The sequence below is a fragment of the Trachurus trachurus genome (genome assembly GCF_905171665.1).
Source record: "Trachurus trachurus genome assembly, chromosome: 20".
Taxonomy (NCBI): domain Eukaryota; kingdom Metazoa; phylum Chordata; class Actinopteri; order Carangiformes; family Carangidae; genus Trachurus; species Trachurus trachurus.
Genome location: NC_139911.1, coordinates 23586795 through 23610551, shown reverse-complemented (window position 1 = coordinate 23610551; position 23757 = coordinate 23586795). Strand labels below are relative to the sequence as shown.

The 23757-nt window shown below is 41.9% G+C and overlaps 3 protein-coding genes across 3 annotated transcripts in view; all 3 read left to right on the top strand.

Annotated features, from left to right (window-relative positions):
* The window catches only part of LOC311003559 (protein NLRC3-like), a gene marked incomplete at both ends in the record, with an annotated part of 385386 nt that overhangs the window by 12397 nt on the left and 349232 nt on the right, over positions 1–23757 (top strand). The window lies entirely within an intron of this gene.
* On the top strand, positions 3879–10689 carry xrcc2 (X-ray repair complementing defective repair in Chinese hamster cells 2). The gene is made up of 6 exons (XM_083995831.1): positions 3879–3939; positions 4655–4736; positions 5644–5679; positions 5781–5930; positions 6009–6285; positions 10279–10689. Exons 1-6 carry the CDS (start codon positions 3919–3921, stop codon positions 10574–10576), a joined length of 864 nt encoding a protein of 287 aa, XP_083851957.1. The 5' UTR covers positions 3879–3918; the 3' UTR covers positions 10577–10689.
* LOC311003453 (histone-lysine N-methyltransferase 2C-like) overlaps positions 12331–23757 on the top strand; it is an 81474-nt gene continuing 70047 nt past the window's right edge. Inside the window, exons 1-2 of the mRNA XM_083995220.1 lie at positions 12331–12547; positions 21545–21769. Of these exons, the coding sequence (XP_083851346.1) occupies positions 21546–21769 (224 nt within the window). The 5' untranslated portion in view covers positions 12331–12547; position 21545. The remainder of the gene's footprint in view (positions 12548–21544; positions 21770–23757) is intronic.

The window sequence follows — 23757 nt, the reverse complement described above, 5'->3', positions numbered from 1 at the left end:
GATAACGAAGTAACAGGAGGTCCTCCCTCCTGCGTCTATACCCCTGTTAGACTAGCAGTGTATCTGGACTATCCTGCTGGCTCTCTGTCCTTCTACAGAGTCTCCTCTAACAGACTGATCCACCTCCACACCTTCAACACCACATTCACTGAACCTCTGTATCCTGGCTTCTGGCTCAGTAATAAATCTTCAGTGTCTTTGTGTTGAGTGACTTTCTCACTGTTGAACAGACATTTCAGCCACTACATGTCTGTCTCTGTCACTCACACGTTTTCAGATTCATGAAATAAAATTTGAAATAAATCCATTTATTTTAAACTCTTTTCAAACAATGTCTTCTTCCTCTGAAGATGAAACTTTGATTATTAAAACCCACAGGGAGTTTAAGAAAGGAATTAGCCTAACATTTTTCAGTGAATCATATGATTTTTCCCATGGAAAATGTCCTTCCTGGGTAACGGGAATGGATTTGAAAATATTAAAATGTCCATCATTGTTGGTATTTAAAAGTTTACAGATAATGTTACAGCTCAACACTTACTGCTCAGAAAACAACATTTTTATCAAAATTAATGTAATATATTTGGACTACTATACTGAAATGGCTTCATTAATTGCTGTCGACCATACAATATAGGGAAAATAGATGGAGAATGTAGCCTAATGGCTTACAGTAAAGATAATGGGGTTGTTTTTGTATCCTCACCTTAAAGCTTCAGTTGGTAACAATTATTCTGTCACATTTGCTGAAACTGTCACTATATTCTGATGGTCAGACATTAAATGAGTAATTTAGGAGAAAATCCAACTCCTCTGGCTCCACCTACGGGCTGTACCTAATCAATATCCACCGTGACCGACGATTCTCCACCAGTCAGGGAGAGGGAGCAGGAGGAGCAGCCAATCGGAGCGGCTAAAGTGAAAGTAAAGTCCGCGACTTGGTCGGAACTTTCAAGACAACACACCTTGTCTCTACTTTGGAGCTTGTGTTTGTTGTTTTTTTTACTTATCAAATGCACATGGCGTTTAATATGTCCATCATGTTAGGCAGCGCGGCAGAGAGCTCTTTCAATGAGAAAATGAAAGGAAAACTGCACCAGAGGAAAATACAGTCGATGTCAGACTATGAGATGTTTGATAACATTACAGATGCACTGTGTAGCCTATAGATGCACTCCTATTGTTTGGTCTGGTGGGTGACAGGTGTTCAGACTGCATATGAACTGCACTTGGGTTTTACTTGCAACAAACCGAGACCCACGCTTGCTTGTGGACCAGAGTTTGCTTGTTTGGTTGCTCCACATTTCGGATGACTTTTCACACTTGACCAAATGAAGTGGACTATCCCAGGAAACGAACCCTGGTCCGTTTAAAGTGGCCCCAAACAGCTCTGGTGATTGATTGATTTTTGATTGAGATATTTATTGACAACAGACAATATTTTAAAAGAAACATAAGAAACACAATGCATCATGTCCTGACTTAGCAAAGAATGCTTCGAGAAACACGTGAAAATGTTAAGATGGAAAAAAAAGTAAAGGTTAAGAATGATGTAGTTTTGGGAAACCAGCCCCTGCTCTACCAGCAGCTCCATGCAGAAATGGGTCAGTGGGAGTGTAGCGAGTGTGGAACCTGGCCAGAGACAGGTGGCCTGGAATGTGCAGCAACATTGTGTATAGAGTGCCGAAGCGGAAGCAGCCCCATGGGTCCTCAATTCGAAAAAAGTCTCCATACGAATGAATGGGAGTCCAAGTTTTATTTCGTGATCCGTTTGAACTGTGCCATGACAAAAAAATATGTCCTCTACCTGTTTAAAACATCACGTTTCATGCCAAGAAATCAGCAGTTTGTTGTAAAACTATTGTAAAATAAAATTCCGAAGAGTCTATAACCAGAAAGACTACAGGTCGCGTAGGTGACGTCACACACCAAATGCCGCCCTTTCCCGTGTCAATTGGTGACATAGGCTATTTTTTGTGGGACACCAGATTTGTAGTCCGCAGGGCGTCGTCACACAAAATACATTCTTCTGTTGCCATTTTACGATAAACTGCTGATTTCTCGGCATGAAACGTGGTGTTTTAAACAGGTAGAGGACATATTTTTTTGTCATGGCACAATTCAAACCTATCACGATATAAAACTTGGACTCCCATTCATTCGTATGGAGACTTTTTTCGAATTGAGGACCCATGGGGCTGCTTCCGCTTCGGCACTCTATTTCACAATCAAAGTAAAGCAGAAGAAATAAGCTGTCTAAAGAAGAGCCCACATCTGCCATGTGCCTACTACTGCACCATCTAAGTTGGTCAGTAGCCTAGACTGCCTCCACCATGAAAAGAGGGGTGGGGGAATTATAGTCTACAGTGCGTTTACATGAACTTGAGTAGGCTATGGCGTAGGACGGGGGAGAGGTGGATGAAAGTACAGAGCCCTGAATGATGGGAAAGGATCAGCTGTCAGAAACCAGGATTAGGCGTATGCCACATATCCTGTTTTCCTTCATAGTTCTTCTCCAGGTAGCAAAACTGTGTTTTTTGCAAAACCGGGATACTACTCCTGGCGTATCCTAGTTTCTGAAATCAGGATGTTACAGTTTACATGACAAAAACAAAAACGGCATATGATACACAAAAATCCTATCATATCCGGGATAGGCTATATTATAGGAGCTCAGTCTGATACTAGAGCTACTGAGGTTTCTAACTCCGGAATAACCTGGTTGACACGCCTCACCTTGGCCTCCGTCCTCATACCGCATTGAATGAATGTCCACGCTGTTACTTGAGTTGCAAACACAGGTTTATTGCTGTGCATTGTCCATAAACAAAGAAAATAAGCAAAACAAACAAAACAGCGGCATGAAGCGCCTCCGCGCCACAGCGGTCAAAAACCATTTGCCCTTCCGGGTCAAAACCTGACAAAGAGAGTGAACCATAGATATATATAAGAACTAGATGACTCACCCCCAGCTGTTTCCCAAAGACACGGCGTAGCCAGTACGGCGGCCATCTTGGAACGGGCAACTCTCTCCCTCAGAGCATTAAGCCTATGGTGCATATTCTGCTATAATGACCACAACTTACTCAGTTTTTGTCCGATTTCAAAACGGTTTGATTTTTATGAACGTTTATGCAGTTATGATGCAGCATATTTAGAATCACGGATAATTTTAATAATATATATTTTTTTGTAAAAGTAACATTTTAGTGACATTATGCAAATAGTTAAAGTAATAGCTACATATTGATTTATTTTACACAGAGTTAGGAATCGTTTTTTTAGTGCAGATGACTGGATCACATATCTACTGCACTGTAACTGCAGCCAGAGTCAGAGCAAGTTGCCCGTCCTCATATGGCCGACTGTGAGCTACGCCTGCGTGTAGTCAGATCCACCCCCTTGGAGTGAACAATGCCACCTATATGCACCTGAGCTCCCCAGGTGACAGCACAGCGACCCCACACACACACTGAGTGAATTACACCAGAAACCTCAGAACACAACCAAACACATTCAGCTCCTATAGGCTACTCAAGTCCATGTTGATAAGTTCACGTCTCATGTTCAACTGGACCAATTTACCTCTCATAGCTAAAATACAACCAACAGAATCTAATATAAAACTGCTAACTAGCAGTGCTTTGCTAACCTGCTTACCTCGAGTCGGTGGTGCCGGGTAAGGAGTTGAGGGGAAACTACTTTACCAGGGCAAAAACGGCTGTCCAGCCTGTTAATATAATACATCCATGGTCCAGCCCCGCCTTCTTCACGAGCCCCCTCTGAGCTGCTGCTGTGTCCTTTACGGTAACGAGTGGTCGCGACTCGCTCTCCGTCTATTACGGTAAAACGACAGAAGGCGGAAGTAAGTTGAAAGAGCGGCGGAGGTGTCCGAGGGAGGATGAAGTCCGTGCCATAATGAGTGAAAGCGGCGCCCAGGTCAGTTATTGAACACTTTACATCACGTCACGTCACATTTGAAGAAGTAATTTGTGGTTGTTGATCTTTACCGCTTGTTTGATTTGAAAAGTCCATGTACGACCAGAAATACTGCTGCAAGTTTTCAAAGTAAAAGCCTGGATTCCCCTGTGGCTTTATGTTTGTTTATTGTATGTAGAGAATAGGTTTCTGGTAATCATAGTTGTACTCATAGTAGGCTACAGTACGGATAACAGTAGTGACTAATAGTAATACTACTCTGTACTTGTAGTTAATGTGGCGCATTGCAGGCTTTGTCCTACTTATATCGTCAAGACCTGTCCAAGTAAACTTACACTGATTATGATTGGACTAATAAATGAGGCTGTCATTAGTGCAGATGCTGTGGTGAGTTCAAGGACTGTCTGATTAATAGGATTTCAAGCCATTTTTACTCCTGAAGACAGACCTTGAGACAATCTGCTTCTCACAAGTACTGATGGGTTAATATTGATTAAGAGTCAGACTCCAGTTTTATTTTTACAGGTGAACACATTTTGAAAATACAAATTCACTTTATTGATTCTTTGGTATGTGCCGAGCTCTGTAAACATGTTGGTACAGTCTGTGTGTCATTATAGTCCCAGTGCTGATGCTGTCCGATGTGTTTGAATGAGGTCCAGTGTAGCCTACAGTATGTATAAACAGCAGAGTGATGAGCAGTGTGTCCCCGCAGCTCGTTGCTCGTCTGGAGGCTCGGCGCTGCCTGAAGGACATCGAACCTCGCCTGTTTCCTGAAAATGGAGGACCGGAGCATGGTAACTGCCCAGGCCCACTCTGTCATCTGATAGAGCCTGTCACCATATGACACACGGCTCATGGAAGACAACAGCATATTCTGAAACACTTTGATTAAGTGATGCTATCTGTGTCAAAGTGGTCCTTAGAGTTATGAGTCGGTGAGACCAGAGTGTCAACATGTTGATCTGACTCATCCTGAGGATATCATCACCTCTGATGCCCTGTTCACTTAGAAGCCTGAGAAACAAGGCTGTGTAGATCTTCACCGAGAATCCTCCTGTTATATGAATGCAAACAAAGGACAGTAGCACATTAATCCCACATGGGTAAAACAAAGATTGAAAATATCAAAAGAAAAACACCAATGACTTTTTCATGTTGCAGTTCTTAAATGAGGTAGTGACAAATAAGGGTTGGCAAGATGAATAATTAAGAAATATCTTAAAAATTAGTTTTAAAAGCATCAGATTTGTTAAAATGTACATTTTGTGCTCATGTTGGTTTTATGTCATTTAACCAAAGCCAGACTGAATGCCCTTGAAAATGTCAAATGGTGTAACCACAAAAGAATAATAAATATTACATATTTAATCCACCTCCATTGGATTTAAGTGTACTTGAAGTGAAAATATACTTTCTTCTGAAAATATTTTTTTGCTGTATTTATAGATTCAAATTTTTAATGCATTTTGGCAACACTGAGCAGGACTTATTCTAAATATAAAAAACTTTTTCTTCGTAATAATGTGACAAATTGTATAAAATTTGTCAAAAAACATAGCGTTGCATTGCAAAAGGTAATTACATTTATTCACACTTGGGTCCAAATTTATTTTCCTGTATATAGTCAGATTTTCATGAAAAAATTACAGGTTACACCACTTGACCTTTGGTTGCTCAACTCATGTTTGTTTCTGTTTTCAGGTGAGGTGGTTGAGCTGTATGGGGCAGAAGGAACAGGTGAGTTCACTGCACAGATAAACACCTTAACTCCTCAGATACATATTGTATATTATATGCATTTGTGTGTGTGTGTGTGTGTGTGTGTGTGTGTGTCTCAGGTAAGACAGAGCTGCTCTACCACCTGCTGTGTCGCTGTGTGCTGCCCAAGGTTGCTGGAGGCCTGGAGGTAGACGTGGTGTTTGTGGACACTGACTACAGTCTGGACATGCTACGACTGGTCAGCATCCTGGACAGCAGACTGAATGCAGGTACACACATTAACGCTCATACTGTATGCTCATTAGTGAGGTCAGATATCTTTACATCCTGTGTCTCTGTGTGTCTAGCTCTCTCTACCAGCTCACCCTCAGCCTGCTCAGATGAGGTGGCGTTGCATTCGTGCCTATCTCGCCTGCTGGTCGTCCACTGCTCCTCCTCTTCCCAGCTCCTCCTCACCCTCCACTTCCTGGAGACCTCCTTCTCATCGCGGCCCAGTCTGGCGCTCCTCCTCGTCGACAGCATCTCGGCTTTCTACTGGCTGGATCGCTGCGACGGCGGTGCCAGCTTCGCCAAGCAGGAGGAGAAGCTCAGCAAGTGTTCAGAGCTGCTGGGCCGACTGCTCAGGTGGGTATCAACCAACCAGGAGGTTCTGGGTCCCATTCCAATTTTTCGTGGTCTATTAGAAGCCTCTAGGGGTGTGTATAAGAATCACTTCACATGATTGTGTTTCAATCAATCAATTCAAAATCAAACCGATTCATATTTAGGGGCCAGGCAGTCTAAGCCAACCTATTGTTGTTGTTGTTCTTTTTCCTAAGAAATCCTACTTCCCATACATGAAAAATCACCAAACTTTGCACAAAGGTCCTAACAAACCAACCGTACGTGCTACAGTTTTGCAACTTTAAGCAAAATGTAGCCCCAATCCTTTAGAAACTTTTGTACGATTAAATCCAGTGCAAATTAGGAAGTCCCTAACCCTTTTTTTTTTAAACACTGTAAAACTTATTAATCCTTTATTGCTCATTTTTGCTCAAGTCACACCAAATTTGCTACACCGCATCTTCAGACTGTCCTCCACAAAAATAACACCCAGCTTTTTGATATTTGAAATATTGAGCCTACAGTGCATGAAAACGTCTGACTGTGAACAGTACTGTAAACATATACCGGTACCAGCCAATTCTTGCTAAATACATTTTCAGTCTTCAAGGGAAAAAATTGACAATATTTTGGAGTCATGGTTGATGAAGTTTGGCAAATATCAGAATTTTATCTCAAAAACTGAATTTTTGAAAACATTTTGAATTCTGCTCTCATGGGAACAACTGCAGTCAATCTAAGAGTGGCATTTTAACATCAGAGTTTCTCTTATGAAGCAAAATACTAAAACAAATCACCAACATTTCTGTGCTGTCAAGATGCAATTTATGTATTATCAGATTTTTGTCTTGATAACAGAATCTTTAACATTTTGACAATTTTTTCAATCTGCCTTGAAAGCTGCTGTCATCTTGGTGACTGGCGTAGTCCAGCTGTGAAGCCACACACCAGGTTTTACCTCTGCCCAATTACCTCCATGAGTTAGAGTGAGTTCAAGCCTCAGCTAAGGCAGGATGGACATTGTAATACTGATGTTCTTGTTGTCGTCCTATTTTGTCTCTTGTTACTCAGAATTGCCTAAATTTGTCCTAAATGTCCTGGCCCCGACCACTGCTGCAAAGCAGCTTTAATTTTCAGTTTTGTTACAGTGCTGTTTCACATTTGTTGCTGACATACGATCAGCTCATCCAAGAGATATCACCAAGTCTGTTTCTGCCCAGGTTGTACTCTGGGAAGTAGAAAGTGTTGTGTGAGCCATGGAAAATATTAAGGAAAAAGTAATTCAACTTACCCCATCCTCATTGAAGGCAGGCAATTTATGACCTTGAGGGGAAAAAGCAGCACTTCATATACATTTTTACAGCCTGAAGAGCTGATGATCACTTTAGTGCTGATAAAGCTGATAAAAACAAATGAAAAGACAGTTGTCATATTGACATTTTAAGTGTATTCATTCATTTGCAAATGTCAAGTTCAACAATAATCCATAAAAGTACCATCACTAAAACAAGATAAAAACATGACTGAAGAGTGCAAGATCAATAAATAGCCTAAGCTGTGCAGTGAATTAAATCATTAATGAGAAAACCCTGTGAAATCTGGACAGCTGTGCTCCTGGAAATGAAAGATATCTATGTTAACAGTGCAGTTTCACTTACTCAACACAAGTAAAGTCAATTAAATCAAAGCACAAACTACCTGTGTTTATTCTCCTGCTGTTTAATTCCACACTCATCCATGTTGTAAAATCACTGTAACAGTTGATTATCTGATCTTGGTTGACTCATATAAACCATTTCATGGGAAGAGCAAACTCAGATATGAGTCACAACTGTAAACTTGATGTCATAAGTGCACTCTAGTGCTTAAACATAAATGGTTGACCATCATATATATTTATCCAGTATATTTCCAGTATCCAGTATATTTATTTATAAGTATACAGTATACCATCATATACTACACAACCTATGAGTCAAGAATCCAGAGCCCAAGTATCAAAAATAAATGGTCAGATTGTCTACCCATATTTGTAGTGACGCTGGTAGTCAGCCAGGTGGTTCTAATGAACCATTAGGTGATCCAATATGTAGTTTATAGTGGTTCATCCAGTCCAATTAGTCATTTAGTTGGCAATTAATTATCATTAATGAACAGGCCTCTAATGATTTTCAGTCGTGATGTAGCAGTGCAAAAGTGCGCACCAGGCAAACAGTGAGTACGATGCTGTTTCCGTTTCATCTCGTTGCCATTTCTAAACATGGATAAACTCACTCACTCTCAGTTTATCCTCAGTGTCTCCAGCATTCCCATTCACTACATCCCATGTGGAACAAGCCTAAATACATTTAGTATATTCCATATCTTGCCCTCAGCCACCTGTATGTCCAGCATTAAGCTCCTCTTAGTGATTACAGCAGAGCTGGTACGTGGCTCCACAGACTGAGACAATCTATCTGACTTCACTGCAGTAACAATACTACACCACTGACCTGTCCAGGAAGTGAACACCAGGTACAGACTCAGACTGGACTCACATTAGTCCTGTACACACATCTGGATAGTTAGATTATATTTCAATTTTCAGATTAACTAGTCACCTTTTAAGATAATAAGAAGTTTCTTTTTGATTTAAAGCTGTACAGAAAAGAAAACTGAATTTGAGCCCACTGTGGGTAGTACATTAGTGTAATAACTCATGTATCAGACGATGGAGCCCAAACTTTGTGAACATTTTTTATTTTCGAGTAAATCCTGGATGAAAGTGTGGTATTTTTTTCCCGCATTGGATAATGCAGGCGCACAAATTATGCGTCACACTGCTCACGATTCATCAGCCACTGATATTGGATCCGTCATCCGTCAATCAAACGTCTGAGACACACACACACACCGAGCTCGGTCTCGCCCCAAACATTGAATATCCCGCCCGCTCGATAACGACCAATCACATTCGTTTTTCTTACTCGGGTAAACTCGTGCGGCAACTTGTGGAAACTCGTAGAAGGAGGCGTGACAAACAGGACAAATTTCTTAACACCTTTAAATGTAAAATGTGATAGTATGCTGACTAAGATCATCTTATGCTGAATCGCGTGCCATACATCATACATTTACAGTAAAATATTCGCCTCGCTCTATTCGCTCGAGTTTGCCCGCTGGAATATTTGTTTTTACTTGCAGCATTCGCGCGAATATTTCGCTTGAACGGGCGGATTTCGCGTTTTCGCTTCATTCGCGTCGCGCCATTCGCGCCACCGGCACAAATTTGCGTCCACTCACGTCTGTACATTGACTTTGTATGTAATCTTATAGTGCGAAAAATTCGCCTCGTAAGTAAGATGTATGCGATTCAGCATCACCTCCTCATCCTCACTGCCACACAAAAGCACCGCTAAAAAAAAAAATCTTAGTGTTAACGGGACAACGAGGAGTTTTGGAAAAGCGAAGCGTTTTCACACTACATTTATGAGCCTCCGCGCACCGTGAAATTCTTTGATCGGCGCAAGACAGACTCATGTTTTCATTCATCAAGAATTAAAGTCAGCGGTTCGAAGACAATCACATACCGTCGTAGTTCCGACCATAAATGGCGATTCGGCGGCGTTATTCTCATGACTCGCCACAAAACTGGAAGTAAGGAAAGCTGGTCGGCTCGACCAGCATTTCCACCACCACTAATAATAACAAAATAACGATAGAGACAAAACGATATATTTATCGAAAATGGGCCCATTAACAAGTGTGGGTAACGTAGATTCATCCACATTAACATGAGACTTTTTTTATAACCAAATAGAAACTCCTCATTGTCCCTTTAAGAGTTATTTTTCAAAAAAAAAAAATAAGGCCGCAGGTTTTACCAATGAGAAATATAAATAAATGCTTCAAGCTGCAAGAAATAGGTTCAGTGAGTAGTAGTGGTCCAGTAGGTGGTTCTCACAGTTACTGAAAAGACTCCTGGGGCTTTTAGATAGTTGGTTTGATTCTGTCTCATCTGTGGCTTCTCCTCAGGGATTACAGAATCACTGTCTTCGCCACCTGCCACGCAATCAGGAAGAGCGTCGGTGGGTCCTCCGCTCAATCTTCCTCGGAGTCTTGCCGACCGTACCTCTGTCGCCCCTGGCAACGGCTGGTGACCCACCGGCTGCTGTGCTCTCGCCAGGAGGCTGAAAACAACACGGCCACCACCGCAGGAGGCAGCAAGGAGAAGGGGACACGCCAGGCCTTCGCCGTCCACTGCACTTCCTCATCCAAGTCTTACAGGAGCAGCTACTTCAATGTGACGGACAGTGGGGTGGAGTTTATCTGAACTCCCTCCCTTCACCAGCAAGGCTTTTGTTTCAATGTAAAAAATGTAGTTCTGTTTACTTTTTGGTAAAGAAATAAGTAAGTTTGTCAGAGTTTATTAATAAAGGTTTTTGTTTTACCCAGTAAGACAGCTTGTTGTCATTCCCACCTGTCTACTGAATTTGAACCTCCATTTGTGAGAGTAATGCTGATGTTACTTGAAGCTGTTTCAGAGGCTGATAGTAGAACAACACTGTAGACTTTTCTAGTACGGTACATGTTCATGTTTGGTTTTACTGTCATTTGTCAACCATTTGTATACTAAGATAATTTTGAGGAAGTTCTATGAGTCCTTTAGAGCAGTGGTTCTCAAACCTTTTTACATCAAGGACCCCTGATACAAATTAGACCACGGATCCCCCATTGGACAACATTTTGAAACAAACACCAGAAATACACAAACACTTGTTCTGAGACTGAATAACTTTACTTATTTTAGTCAAATCAAACCAGTGGCATGAATTTTGGGAACATTTTCAAGAAATGTCTGGGGAAAAAAATTGGTTAATGGGATAATTTCACTCATTATCTACTCACCCTCATGTCGACTAAGAGCTGGGAGAATTTTCAGAGTCCTCCGTGCCTTCTTGGAGTTACGGGGGGGGGGGGGGGGGGGGGGTGCTCACTTTTCTTCGTCCAAAAAGCCACACCAAAAAACATCCAAATACCTCCATACTGCTTGTCTGTAATGTCCCTCTTGTATTGAAGCCCTGACATGAGAAATTGTTCCGAAAAAAATTAAATAAGTCTATATTTTAAGCTTGTTTGTAGCGGAAGCTCCCAGTGTCTTAGTTCACTGCTCTTCCTGTGTCAGTGCAAATCACGCAATTTCTCATGTCGGGGCTTCAATACAAGAGGGACATTACAGACGAGCACTATGGAGGTATTTGGATGTTTTTTGTGTCTTTTTGGATGAAGAAAAGTGAGCACCATTCACAACCATTTTATGGACAAATACTGCTGCGCGGACCCCCCGTAACTCCGAGAAGGCACGGAGGACTCTGAAAATTCTCTCAGCCCTTAGTCAACATGAGGGTGAGTAGATAATGAGTGAAATTTGAATTTTGGGCGAACTATCCCTTTAAATTTTGAGGAATAGTTGGGGACCCCCTTGAACCCTCTCAAGGACTCCTGGGGGTCCCTTGGCCTCACTTTGAGAACCACTGCTTTAGAGGTTTCTCATTGTTATGAAGGAGATTCTACCGATGCTTACAACTTTGTTCAGATTATTTCAAAATATAACATAAATGTGTAAAAAAAACAAAAAAAAACAATATAATTATTGTAAAACATAATAAAATTATGCTTAAATGTGTTCATAATTACTTGTAAAATAATAGAATGTGCTAATTATTTGGTTCCTGCTTGACACACGTGTAATAGCAGTCCAGATCCTCGCGGATCCAGTCCGTGACTTCAGGTCTGATGACAGAGACCGCTTCACCAGAACAGCCCTCCAATAGATACCTCCGCGGGGTCAGACGCACTTTTTACACAACACAAACAAATGAACCGAGTGAGATGTAAACGTGTATAAAGCTGCACACCATGAACCCCCAGTGTGACTGAACGTCGTCTTTATCTGTGTGTGAAAGATAAACTCAGGCCGGTCAACCTTTTCTGCTCCGGTACGATAGTAAATATTTTCTCGGACCTATTTCTCCTGCTGGCGCTGACAGGCGGTGCTTCGGTCGCTCCCAAACATGGCCTCCATGACGGAGCGACCGCTACAACTTTAATTTTTCGCAAATTTTTTGCCGAAAATCGTCTTTTTTTCCTTCCACGATCAACGGGAATGTTTCGCCGGACAATCTTATCATGCCAGATTTGTGAAACACATGTTATCTTTCGGAGACGTTCGTTGTTGGGCATAAACAGATCGGTTTAAGTTGCCTGGAAAGCTGGAGAGGAAAAAGAGAATTGCATCAAATCAGTAAGAACGCCTTTCCTGTCTTCTCTCGACACCCCTGCAAGTTTGCTCCTCAATTTTTTATCGGGTTCCTGCGTTAACTTGATGCCGGTCTGTAGGGTTTGAAGTGGAGTGTGAATGAGCGCGCAGTGGAGCCGGGATGCACTCATTTCTGGTGCGCGCTAACAGCTAGCCTGTCAGCTAATGCTAATGCTAACAGAGAGGTGATCAGTCAATTGGGCGGTCCGGGGAAGCTAACGGCTAATAGCTAACTGCTATGTTTGCAGCTCGGCGTCATGCTCGTAATAAGTACAGTTATTCATAATATATCTAATGAATGTGTTCACTGGTGTCCTCGGGCTCCACTTGAACTATGCTGGTGAAGGTTAATCGTTAGTATGATACCGTGACAGATGAGTTAATTAGCATGCTGACAGCTGAACATCAACTCTTTATCATATATTTTTTAATCGTAGTTGTGGTCCATTGCTTCATGAACTTTATCGGCTCCTCTACCTGCGTGTCTTAGTAACCTCCCAGGTCACACCGGGCACTGCACGTGTGTTAATGGTGATCGTATCTAGCGGCTGCTGATTATTGATCAGCTCGAGTGTGAAATGTGTCTGCTGCTGTAATTCCTCAAAGTTGAAGATGATGTATTCTGATTGTGTCCAAACACGAGTATGTTCATTCTTAGCATCATCGATGAAAAAGCTCAACCCGGCCAATATTAGAAAATGTTGCTTTAGAAATAACGTAACTTATTAAATATATAAATATTGATCAATGGGTTAATTGTACCTGCTGTAGTTGATGGTAATGTGGAGCTGTGTTCAGACTGGTGGCTGGTGATGATGTTGCCGTCAGATCATAATACAAAAAGATGTTTGAGAAGATGTCACTGGTGTTTCCATGCTGGTTAGTGAAAACAGATCTGTGTGGGGGACATCAAACTGATGCTGGAGCCAGGGAAATGATGCTACTCTGATGCAGTCTGGTCGTTTCAACTAAAACAAACTAGAGCTGAATCTATTTTTGTGTTCATTTTTAAAACAAAGATACCAAATAGTTGTTGATTTCTGTTTTCAGATGTGAAGTTTGGCCTGATGTTGTTGGGAACCCGAGTGAGCCTGATATGTTTAGACTGTTGATCACCAAAATGCTTCAGGTCCGGTGTCCATTCTTTGCTGTTTTCTATTGTTTTACAGAACAAGCAGCTGGAATATAGGGGCAGATTAATCAGTAACTAATGATGGCAAGCAAATTGCACGTTCAGATGTGCTCACTCAGTTCTCAGAGTCTGATGTTTCTGGGGCTCTCTCCATTTTGAATACATCACCATCCTCTGGCCAGTGTATTGTTGTAGAGGAGGACAGTTTAAGCTCTTCACAGTTCAGAAACACAGTTGTCTTTGCTGGGAGTGGTTCTAGTGGTAGAGCGAAAGGAAAAAAGAAAAAAATACCAGAGGACAAACTGGATGATTTACACTTTAGAGAGAAGCACCCCCTAGAAAAAGACCCCCGTTCCCACAGGCTTCCAGTGCTGGTCTGGACATTGTCCTCCCTTTTGAACGTCTAATGGGAGGAATATAAACTTGCCCCTGAAGGTCATTCTGAAACAAATATGACACATCTACTTGAGTGTCTCTGTCAATTAGCAGAAGTCAAAATTACTTCAAATGAATCTGTAGAAGTTCAAAATGGGAATTACTTGCTCCATTTATTAAAAATTAAAAGTCAAAAGCGGCTTCTGTTATTACATACTTTTTCTCAAACTAAAATATGAATAACAATAAAACAAATAAATATATAAGTTAACGTTCCCAACCTTTTTTGGCTCGTGACCCCATTTGGACATCACAAATTTCTGGTGACCCCGATCACGTGCAGTCATGTGATCGTAGCCGTCAATCATACTTCAACTCAGATATTTTTATATGCTGCTTTTTATTTGAACTTGATTTATATTCAAGAAAGTGAAAATATAGAATACAGTTGTTTTAAGATTGTGGGTGGTGTTTTTAATGGTATTTTACCATCATTTAAAAAAAAGAATAATAAATAGTTGAAAGAATATTTTTATTTTATTTTTTATTTTAATTTTAATATTTCAGGTGACCCCATGTGCGACCCCAAAGTTGAGAAACACTGGGCTAACCCCATCTGTTTTTCAGCAGTTCCTGGAACAACATGACTAGTTGGTCTGAAGCCCACACTGGACATTTACTGCCATATTGACAACTTACTGTGTGAGTGAAACTAACTTACAGCCTGTTGATCTCATATATTGTGTGAAATGTTGGTGGCATCGCTCACAATCTAGCTGTTTGTGTCAAAGTGATGAACACATTGTGTCGAGGCCTCCTAGATGATATTTAAGGACACACTGCTGACACTTGGCTACAACTTCCCATCATTATCATGACACTATCACTACAGTGGTTTGTTATTTTCTTTAAGCAGCAGATTATGCGGCGCTGGTAGAATTGCACATGCTATCGATACCATCACAAGGCGGCATGGTGCTGCATTGGTTAGCACTGTCTGGCTTGGGCCGGGGGCTTTTCTGGGTGGAGTTTGCACCCAAAGTGACTCTTCATTGCCCATCAGTGTGAATGTGACCGTTGCTTGTCTTTATGTGGGCCCTTTGATGGACTGTGGACCGGTTGAGGTGGACCCCGCCCTTCACTGAGCCCCAGCAGCCCTACGGATAAAAGCTATAGACATTGGATCAATTAACATACTACTACTAATGATTGTCCTCACATAGCGTGAGCACAACACCCAACATTGTGTCTCAATAGTTTCAACTAGTTACTGACAAAAGCCTCCAGACCCTCTCATGTAGGGTGCGTTGGGGGTGGGGGGCGCCTGTCCTGCCACCACAGTCATGTTTTTAGATTCTCAAGGAAACGCTGTAGGAATAAAATAATATGAAAATTGAAATGAAAACAATGGTGTCTGTTGCAACAAAAATATGTATTCAAAGGATGCTGATTTTCTGTGGCTTTTTTTCTTGTGTTCCCTCTTCTGCTTACTCAGGTAAATTCAGGATCTTGTCGGTAGCAGAATGATGGCACAAATGCCCTTTGACCTTAACAAAATGGCGACCGCCCGTTGTCTTCCTTACAGCACATCCCTGAGATGTTAATACATAGTCTACACGAGTGAACACAGCTCCAAGCAGTGGACATATGTGTATTTACTATAATGAAGTTCAGAAGAAATCCATGTTGACTGGCCAGTTGTTGTGGGAGTGGCCAAACTAGCATGTTACAGTACTGTGTACATACGTATAGGGTTCCGTCTGCACTGATGAGACCCTTTTTGATATTTTATGGAATAGAAGATTGAATACTAGAATTCCATTGCTGCTTATATCTCATTTTCTCCCATGTACTCACTTAAAAGATGCTCTGCCCATTTCTGATTAAATTAAAATCCTAATCAGTACTCTCAGGTAGTCGTTTTCCTCATTAACCTGTGTTGGTATAAACAGTGAACACCTGCTGCAGTGATGGATGACCCACGGGCTGGTTGTGTGTAACTGTTGTTTCCTCAGTGTGTTAGTCAGCAGACGTGTCCACAGCCAGGCCGTCTCTCTCTAATTACACTTCTGAATGATAAGTTCTCAAAACCATTGTCACTGAGGTGTCTGTGCACGTGTGTGTGTGTGTGCGCTGCACGGCGCTTCCAGGAGTACTGCAGCTTTTGCAATTTGCATACTGCACGTGGCCGTGTTGTGATTTTAAGTATATCTATTGTGCTGCCAAATCAAATTGAAATTAATTAGCAACTATTTTGATAATTGAATAATTGTGTCTGGTTTCTGAAGCAACATGTGACTCATGAGCTGGTTTGAGCCTCCGTATTGTGAGGTTTTGATTTTCTGATAGACGGAAAAAAAAGGCCTCAATTCCTAATTGTCAGACTGTATTGTGTGATTGATTGTTGAGAAGGTGTTCTCAATAGTCGGTGATGGTTTCTATTCTATCAGTGTGTGATTGGTGTGTGTCGTCACAGAGCTCAGAGCTGCTTGAACATTGTTTTGATAATAAAAACAGAGCTAAAAGACAAAGAAAAGCCAATGAGCTAAGTGGGGAGGGAGTGTGCAGTGACTGACTGGATGATTGACGTGTTCACTAGGTCAGTAGGTCACCCTGCTGCTCCAGTCTAATGGAGTCTGTGCACTCTGAACTCCAGCTGAGTCTCATCCACTCCCTGTTCTGATGTGAACGGCTCACAAGTAATATCATGGACTCACTTGAAGGCTATTGTCTCCATTAATTGGCTAATGGGTAATTACATCTGTAAACTGAGTGTAGTGAATGAAGAACAAACATGCACTTCAGCTTCTGCAAGAGTTAAACCTGATCTCAGTTGAAATCTGAATGTCTCTGAAGCATCAGATCATCACTTTGTGCTGATCAGGCTAGCCTCTATAATAGGGATGGTTTATAAGTATGATATTTTGACTTAGCACTTTATACGTACATGATGGGTACTGAAAACCATGTTTAATTAAAGGGACAACGAGGAGTTTCTATTCGGTTATAAAAAAGTCTCACGTTAATGTGGATGAATCTCCGCTACCCACACTTGTTAATGGGCCCATTTTCGATAAATATATCGATCTGTCTCTATCGTTATTTTGTTATTATTAGTGGTGGCGGAAGTGCTGGTCGAGCCGACCAGCGTTTTTTACTTTCGGTTTCGCAACGAGTCATGAGAATAACGCAGCTGAATCGCCGTTTATGGTCGGAACTACGCCGGTATGTAAACCTCTTTGAACCTCTGACTTTAATTATTGATGAATGAAAACATGAGTCTGTCTTTGAAATTCTTTGACCGGCGCAAGACAGACTCATGTTTTCATTCATCAAGAATTAAAGTCAGAGGTTGGAAGACGATCACATACCGTCGTAGTTCCCACCATAAACAGCGATTCGGCGGCGTTATTCTCATGACTCGCTGTGCAGTGTCCGCGAAACCGAAAGTAAGGAAACGCTGGTCGGCTCGACCAGCATTTCCGCCACCACTGATAATAACAAAATAACGATAGAGACAAAACGATATATTTATCGAAAATGGGCCCATTAACAAGTGTGGGTAACGTAGATTCATCCACATTAACGTGAGACTTTTTTATTGTCGCGGAATTTTTCGTTCTGCCGATGGAGAAACTCCTCGTTGTCCCTTTAAAGCCTAGAGTTGGATGAGATCTTATGTTGCTGGTTCTGCTGTTGCTAGTTGAAAATTAAGAAAATAGATTCCCAGTTTCTTCTTGTGACATGAAAGTTCATTTTATTCATTTCTGATTAATATACAGGGCCTGAAATTCATTTTGCAAAAGCAGGGGGATTCCCCCCTAAGGGCTTCACATGGGGGAGATTTTTCTTTGTTGGGGTGACTACAGGTCATATGTCCTATTACCTGAAATTACATTTTTTTTTCACTCTCCTCTCCTTACAACAGTATTCTCTGAACTTTATAAATTGCTGTTCTTGTCTATTTCCCCTTCTCCTCTCTGAGTGGTCGTCTTTTGGAGCTGAATCTGTGTCAGTACTTTTGGTGCCTCCCTCTCTCTGTCTCCTTGCCCTATTCCTTCTGGAGCCCAAATATCATATGCTAGGCCTATATTTTATGCTTCAGATATAAATGATGCTGCAACTACACAGCAAGTTTATTTGTCACATGCTGAGGTATAATGCTCAGTTAGCAAACTCAGTGTTACAGGGTTTTCCATGGCTTGACAGTTGTACTTTCAGATATTTCCCCCCCTCTATTAAATATGAAAGGAGGCTGAAAATCACAGGACATGTCTGTTCTGATAATGTAAGTCAGTGGTGCTGACATGTGTGTTTCTCTTCTATAACACACATACTACATCTCGGAGGTGACGACCTTCCACATACAGGCTTCATCCCTCTTTCACATCAGGCCCTGATTTATCCATGAATGATGCAGTGTTGCTGTTCCCAATCCTGAGAAGAGACCTTTGCACATGGAGGGCAGGCAGTGTCTCTGATCTGAGTGCTGTTTCCTTACTCAACCAATCGGTCCACCTCTGTGATAAGATGGAGTTTATACATGGACAAATTGCTTTGCTACTTCTTACTCTCAGCTCTTTCCCTTCTCCAGATACAAACACACACCTCACCTACGTCTCACACACACAGTCTTGTGGATGGGTGAGGGAGAGTGTCTCTGTGAGAGGGAGATCACAGCATAGAGTGAAGTAGTGAAACACCAAAGAGAACCTCATGCTGCTGCCTAGGGGTGGGCAAAATGGCAAAAATATCATATCATGATTTAAAAAAAAAAATTGAGTCACGATTTTGATTTCATCACGATCTTAAATTGAAAAAAGAAAAACAGACAATTTAGGCCAAAGAACCTTTCTGAACAGATTTTAATCTAAATAGTTGCAGTTTTGCCAACATGTGCAAACAACGTAAACATACTATAAGGTAAACAACAACACTCTGATAAAGTGCACTCTTGCAACATAAAAAGTAGCTTTCAATAAACATGAAAGTAAAATATCAATGAAGACATTACTGTACTGTACTACAGTCATTTTAACAGGATTTTAAGTATATCAAAACACTAAATAGCTGATTGAAAAGGGTCAAATAAAGTAACTGTTATCTCTTTTAGCAAACTTTGCAAATGTCCTTTGTTTGCGCTTTGCTGCATAGAACTGCAATTTATAGAATGTGCCCCAGATGATCCTACGATCTCTGCACTTTGGCAGATCGTCTTTCCTTGTATCCTACAACATTTATCCAATGAGGAGAGAGAACGGCATAAAGGGGCGGTCCTCTCTGTGTGTGCAGCCAAGGGATGCGCGTGAATGTGGTGACGTAGGGACGAGGACCAATAGATCCATGACGAGGGCGGGAGCTGCTAACTCCATCTGCTGACAAGAAGTTAGCCAAAACGACCGGATCGCTTACTTCTGCTTTAATACTTATTGTTCAAGTTGTCCTTTCCTTGTGGGACAAGCCACGTTTAATGACCTGCTCCTGCTGCACATCTGTTAATGAAGGGAATGACAGTTGTTGAAGTGAGGCAGAGCTGGGAGAAGCTGCAGAACCTGAGCCGGTCCACACTGAACCAGACTCTGTGTGTTTAGTGCCGGGGTGGTGTTGGCAGTGTTGATCTGAGCTCAGTGGTGTATTGAACTTTACGTAGTCCACAGTAAACACAGGGTGCATGAACCAAAACACACACCTGGCACAACAACAACAACAAAAGCTGAACTACAGCTAGTCGGTGGGAAAGTGTTACATTTATCCACCTACACGGTGCAGCAGGAGCTCTGCCCCCCAGGTACAGATGAACTTCAGTGTAGTGAACAGTGAAAATCCAGCACGGATGAATGTCTCAATCAGATACAGAGTCAGTCAATATGCAAGAAAACGTTCCTGTTGCAGTAAACTAGTGATGGGAATTCCGGCTCTTTTTGGAGAGCCAGTTCTTTCGGCTCGGCTCACTAAAAAGAGCCGGCTCTTTCGGCTCCCAAGTGGCTCCTCAGATTTTATGTTGCTTATCACCAAAATAATGCAAAACTATGTGTAAAATGAATTACTAATGTAAAAAAACAAACATTATATAAAATATTTTCATTTATGCCTTTATTTACTGAACACACTCAACCTTGAATAGAGTGTTACAAAAATAAATTATAAAGTAGGCCTATAAAAAACAAAGTCCAGGGCTCCAGACTAACGTTTCTTTTGCACTTATGGATGAAAACTTCTCATGTCAAAAAAAAAAAAATCAAAATCAAAATAATCAATCAAAATTGTCAATGCTGTACATCCTGCATACAGATGTGCCTGTGCAGGTTGTTTGTGGAGCCTGCTCCATATGAGATTTTCACCTTGCACAATCTACACTCTGCCTTTGAACTGCTTACTGCTTATTTAAATGCCCAAATGCCCCCCCCCCTCCGTCGGACGGTCAGACTGTCAGATGGGGGGAGGATAGCAATTTGAACGCATTAGCGCGATTTAGCGCATTTGTTTATTACTGTCACTACCCTACCTGTCCATGTGCCTGCGTGAGTGCCCGCACCAGCTAGAGAGAGAGAGGGGGAGAGAGAGAGAGAGAGAGAGGTGCTGCCACAGGCTCATGCTGGATGCGCTGGTTGATTAGTTTCGTTTTTACCCCCTTCCCCCGTCGATCTGTGGCTTTCACTACAACAAGCAGAGGAGAAAAAAATGAGGAGCCGGCTCCCGTCGTTCACTTCAAAGAGCCGGCTCTTAGAGCCGGATCGTTCGCGACCGACACATCACTACAGTAAACAACAAATAGTAAATCTGTTTTCCTGATTTCCTCAGTGCTGTGAGCAGGTTCCATTGGTTTGTATAGAGATGAAACTTGTTGCAGTGTGGCTCAATGATCGCTTCATCACCATTATCTAGTTAGCAGAATCATTGGAAGCTGAAATCGAAAATAAAATTTGATTAATTGCCAAGGTTGAGGTCATAAAGTGTCTGTGGTGAAGCCGGATTTAAAGGGAAAGTTCAACATTTTGGCAAATTCACTCATTGCAAAATCCCTATAGTAGGTTCATTAGCTTTAAAGGGATAGTTCACTCAAAATTTAAATTTCACTCATTATCTACTCACCCTCATGTCGACTAAGCATTGGGAGAAGTTTCAGAGTCCTGAACTGAGTGAACTGAGACACTGGGAGCTCCTGCTACAAAAAACAAAGACTTATTTAATTTTTTTTTGGAACAATTTCTCATGTTGGGGCTTCAATACAAGAGGAGTGAACTTTCAATTTTGAGTGAACTATCCCTTTAATTGTTGGTGCTTTTGCCTTTCCCTCAAAACCCATCAAATACACAACCCAACAATTCCAAAATGCTCTCGTGGACAAGTTGTGACTATAGACGACTATGGCAATAGGCCAAATTTGCCCAAAATGTTGAACTATCCCTTTAATCTTAAGATTTGAAGATCTGACTTTCTTCCTCCATTTTTATTCTATTTTCCTTTTTACCCAGAATGCCATCTGAGGCCCAGTCTCAGGAGCCTCGGGACAGAGGACCGCCCGCTCCCATCACTCGGGCTGGACGCAGCGCTCAGCTGGCCAAGGCTGCTGCGACAAGCACCGCCCCTGAGAGGCGGCCTCGCGGGCGGCCTCGGAAAGATGGGAGCAGCGGCCGATCTGTGCTTCCTGCCCCGCCCCCGCCTCCTCCTCCTCCACCACCTCCCACATCAAGAAAGAAGTAAGTGATACTGATGTGTCGACTGTAGATCATGTGGACCAGAAGCCCGGTCTCTGGCACCAGGAGCCTGGTTTGTTTGTTGAGGTATATACGGTTTTAGTGCGTGTTCGGAACCTGCAGGTATCACACAGTGCACCTGATGCGCCCCAGGACTGTTAAAGGAGAAGTGCTGTTTTTTTACAACCTAGCGATATTTCTGGCCTAAAATACGGCCGTTTACTCATATAACTTTGGTGTCATGGTGACACGGAAATGCAGCCTCTAAATAAGGCGTTGTCTGCTGCAAAACTGGTTCATTTCACCTATATGTTGTTATGATTCTCTAGTGCTGTTCCTCTTTGAGTCTGGAGTTTCCTGTTACTGCATCCAGGGTCTGTAGATTGACCTACTGACCTCTGAACTGGATGATGTCACATTCAGTCTGCCTCCATGTGTATATCATTTTTATAACTATACTACCCCTGGCTAAACACTATATACACTATTGTTCTGTATATAATTGTTAATAAAGCATTAAAAAAAAAAGTTTCCTTCACTCTGCAACGGTCGCGTTGTTAACCTGACTTTGGCTCAGAACGGTGAGGACGTCTGTCATATTCAGAGTCTACGGATGAGCAGCTCTTTGAAAGGAGGATGTGGAGGCAGAGAGAGGAACAGCTGGCCAGAGAACAACAAACCGCTGTATGTCCGTGAATAGATGGTAACTGGTGGTGTTGTTGTGGAATAGATCTAGTGAATCATAACATATTGGTGAATGAACCAGTTTCGCGGCAGATAATGTGTTATTTAGAGGCTGCATTACGGTGCCCTGATCACTCCCACTATACACATCTCTCAAATGGATCTAAATAAGGACTCCTAATAACACCAAAGTTATATAGGTGAGTAAACCAACGTGTTTTATGCCATAAGGTCTAGGTTGTAAAAAATGGAACTACTCCTTTTAAGGAAAGTAACGTTCTTCTGTCATGAAGCTGAAACTCGTGAGACTGAGGTTGTCTTCACTGAGTTTATTTTCCCTGCTGATACAGATGTATCCGAGTAGGTGAAATGGTACTCGGATGCCGCCCAAGCCGAGCGAGCTACAGCCCTACAGGATATGATAGAAGAGTTTGATGTGTTGTTGTGTTCACTGAGGTCCATTATTTTAGTGACGTGGTCTAATGAAAGGTGAGGCACAGACGGTCCGGGCCTGTGATCCTTCTGTGTGGAGTTAGCATGTTCTCCATGTCCCTGGGTGGGTTCTCTGGCTCCCACAGTCCACAGACACACACATTAGGATGACTGGTCACTCTAAATCACCATTTGGTGTGAGTGTGCGTGTGCCTAGAGAATAGTTTTATGGCAGCGTCATTAAGAAAAGCCCTGAACATTCTTTTTAATACGTTTTTTATGGTTCAATTTCATTGCATTCATAGATAAATACACAAATATGTTGTATTGTAATGGCATTAGTATTGAAAGATCCTGTATAGATTCCCATCCCTGGTCCAGAGTCTGCCCTGCCCTGGCCTGCCGCTGCAGTTGTGTTTTATAAATCCTTGGGGAAACATGGCACATGTTGGCCTGTGAAGAAAGGAAAAGAAAGCAAAAGAATGTGTTTTCTGCAAATGTGGAGTGATTGAGGGAACAAGCAATGAGGCCAAGTAAACATGTACACTCAGTTATTTAGGACTATGCTGAAACAATTATGCCAATTCTTGCAATAAAGTAACTGAAGATGACAGTTTTGTAGCTCGATTTTATTGTCTTTCATGAAAAAAGTGTGTTTCAGAGATGGAGGGTTAGGGTTAGGTTTAGCATTTTTTCTATTGCAGTTCTGCACAGTAACAGTGTGCTGTGTTATGTCCTAGTAATAGTAGGAAAGCTGCCATACCTTTGTTTTGCCCCCTCAGAAGCATTAATATAAAAATGTATTTAAAAATATATATACACTGTACATATGTAATGCTACACACTATGGGCCCTAGCTTTGTGGCGCGGGGTGG